A 2,500-nucleotide genomic window follows, 5' to 3' on the forward strand; every position below is an offset into this window, starting at 1 on the left:
CCGCCAGCGCCTCCTCCTCCTCCGCCAGCTGCTCCTCCTCCAGGCCGCTAACTCCTCTCCTCTCCTCCTGAAGAGCCAGGGCGGCGCTGACCCACAGGGCAAGGGCGAAGGGTAAGATCTGTCGCGGGAGGGGGGGGGGGGGTCGTTAATGTCTGCTGCTGTTAAACTCTCTTGTTGGGGTCGAGAATCAAGGCGCATAATGAGGTAGTGATGGTGATGGTGATAACAGCTGACGGCAATAGAGGTGCTGATGATGATGATGATGATACTACCATTAATGATGGTGATACTACTAATAGAGATTATAATGAAAATGGCATGGCAGTCTTGATGATGATGGTACTACTACTACTACTACTAAAGATAATAAAAAACTCATAGTGTCCTACCTTCATCTTCCGTGTCTCAGCGCCTGTTAGACCTCTCCGCTCCACGTGGAAGTGTGCACCACAGAACGGACTGGAATCATTCAACAGAGTGAATTACCGAGTCTTTGGCCGCGCTCTGGCATTGTCGTGGGAAGGGCGTCAGCCGGTGCAAGCAGGTCTGCCTCTTGGTTGAGATAATGCGCAGATAAGGTCCGAGCGCCGGGTCGGGCATGGCGCAGAGGACCCCCAGAGCAAGGTCTATATAAGTACCTCTATAGACCTTACCCCAGAGTGGGAGGCTGTGGAATAGGAACGAGGTAGAGGGCAGTTGTTTCTGTGGCCGTCTCCTCTCTAGACGTCGGCTGGTCTTTTGTTGAGATGAGTATTTTATTTGTATCTGTTTGAATATGTCCATTGAGGTAAATACTTCTAAAACTTTCTAGACTACGAAAGTCAACTATACTCATTTCCGTCATCGCCACTTTCGTAAGTATGTTTTAATAAAGCTAATAAGTTTACCTTCAAAATCCAAAAATGCAAGTATGTATATTTTAATCGCAAATTATTAATTAATTATTGAGTCACAGGTGAATTTATAAATATTCTACCTTTTGAAGTATTTACCCATACTTCGTTGATTTCTAGACAAGTTAATGTGGAAAGTGCATGGCTGTCCATCCAGTAATACCTTCTGCTTTTCCAGTACCCTGTGACGTAGCGATGAAGTAGTAATGACGGAGTTGGTTGGGTATGACGTCAGGCCGGTAGGCTATGACGCCCGAGTCGGTAGCTGATAGATACCAGAAATGACAGGGTAATTGATTATATGATATCATATACAGATATGTAAAATATATTGTTTAATTTTCTTGAATTTAATACATTAGCTTCTGTAGTATTTTCTGAAGGCTGCTAATTACATGAAACCACTGATCTAAAAAAAAAAAAAAAAAAAAAAAAAAAAAAATAGGTCAAGCAACCTACGTTTGTACGCGCCAAAATTTGAAGCCGGATTATTTTGATCGCTGCCATGTTGGTGAGACCGCGTTACGCGCGCCACATCTTGGTGATTGCTGTCTGAATATATATATATATATATATTTATTTATTTTTTATCTTTTTTTATACAGCCATTCATTCCAGTGCAGGACATAAGCTCTCTCAATGCGCTATTGAGAGGTTATTTGGCAGTGTCACCCTTGCCTGATTGGATGCCCTTCCTAATCAACCGCGGACTTATACTTGTGCCTACGGCGGTGACTTCCCCTACGAAACCTGCGTTTGACTTCTCAAGGCGATATGTCGTTTTCTCGGGCTCGAGCAAGAAGTCAGAGCGCAGGCATTTTTACGACCGCCGCGACGGGGAATTGAACTCGGGACCACAAGGGCCGGAGTCCAGTGCACTAACCACTGGACTATCGCGGCAGTATAATCATATATATATATATATATATAAATATGTGTGTGTGTGTGTGTGTGTGTGTGTGTGTGTGTGTGTGTGTGTGTTTTATGTCATAGTTACTTTAAAGGAATAGATCAGCGGGCCTTCTCTGATTCTCCGGCATGCTGAGGCGTGGCTCCAGTATTGCTGTCTTTGCGCAGAACAGGACTTACTTCTGATATTTCTTTTATTCTAGAGATAATAAAGGTTTTATTCATACATCATGGTTCTCATTGCCATTATTTATAAAACATGTTTTATTATAATTCAGATTAACATCAATATTGTTATTGTAAATATTATTATCATTGTTATTTTTATTATTATTATTAATATCAACATTATTTTTATTATTGTTATCATTATTATTATCATTATAGTCATTATTATCAGTATCATTGTTATTGTTGATTATTATCATAATATTATAATTATCATAGCTATTATCATTATTATTATTATTGTTACTGTTATTATTGTCATTATTATTATTATTGTTATTATTATTATTATTATTATTATTTTTATTATTATTATTATTATTACTATCAATATTTTTATTATCATTATCATTATATTTATCATAATGACTATTATTATTACTATCAATAGTTTTATTATCATTATCATTATATTTATCATAATGACTATTATTATTTATTTATTTCTATTATTATTATCATTATTATTA

At 37.9% G+C, this 2,500-nt stretch overlaps 1 protein-coding gene across 5 annotated transcripts in view; it reads right to left on the minus strand.

The window, feature by feature from the left end:
• The window catches only part of LOC125042636, a 7,512-nt gene extending 5,336 nt beyond the window's left edge, over positions 1–2,176 (minus strand). The window contains exons 1-5 of one of the 5 annotated variants that reach the window (XM_047638407.1): positions 1,891–2,176; positions 1,353–1,445; positions 1,057–1,158; positions 390–765; positions 1–118 (exon numbers count right to left, since the gene is read on the minus strand). The exon at positions 1–118 is cut by the window's left edge and continues 29 nt beyond it. In XM_047638407.1, the coding sequence (XP_047494363.1) occupies positions 1–118; positions 390–395 (124 nt within the window). In that variant the 5' untranslated portion in view covers positions 396–765; positions 1,057–1,158; positions 1,353–1,445; positions 1,891–2,176. Of the gene's footprint in view, positions 119–389; positions 766–976; positions 1,159–1,352; positions 1,570–1,890 lie in introns of those variants that run through there. The other 4 variants (XM_047638404.1, XM_047638403.1, XM_047638405.1 and 1 more) reach the window with 4 other exon arrangements.
• Between the last annotated feature and the right edge of the window lie 324 nt (positions 2,177–2,500).

The sequence above is a fragment of the Penaeus chinensis genome, chromosome 32, assembly GCF_019202785.1.
Source record: "Penaeus chinensis breed Huanghai No. 1 chromosome 32, ASM1920278v2, whole genome shotgun sequence".
In the NCBI taxonomy this organism is placed as follows: Eukaryota; Metazoa; Arthropoda; class Malacostraca; order Decapoda; family Penaeidae; genus Penaeus; species Penaeus chinensis.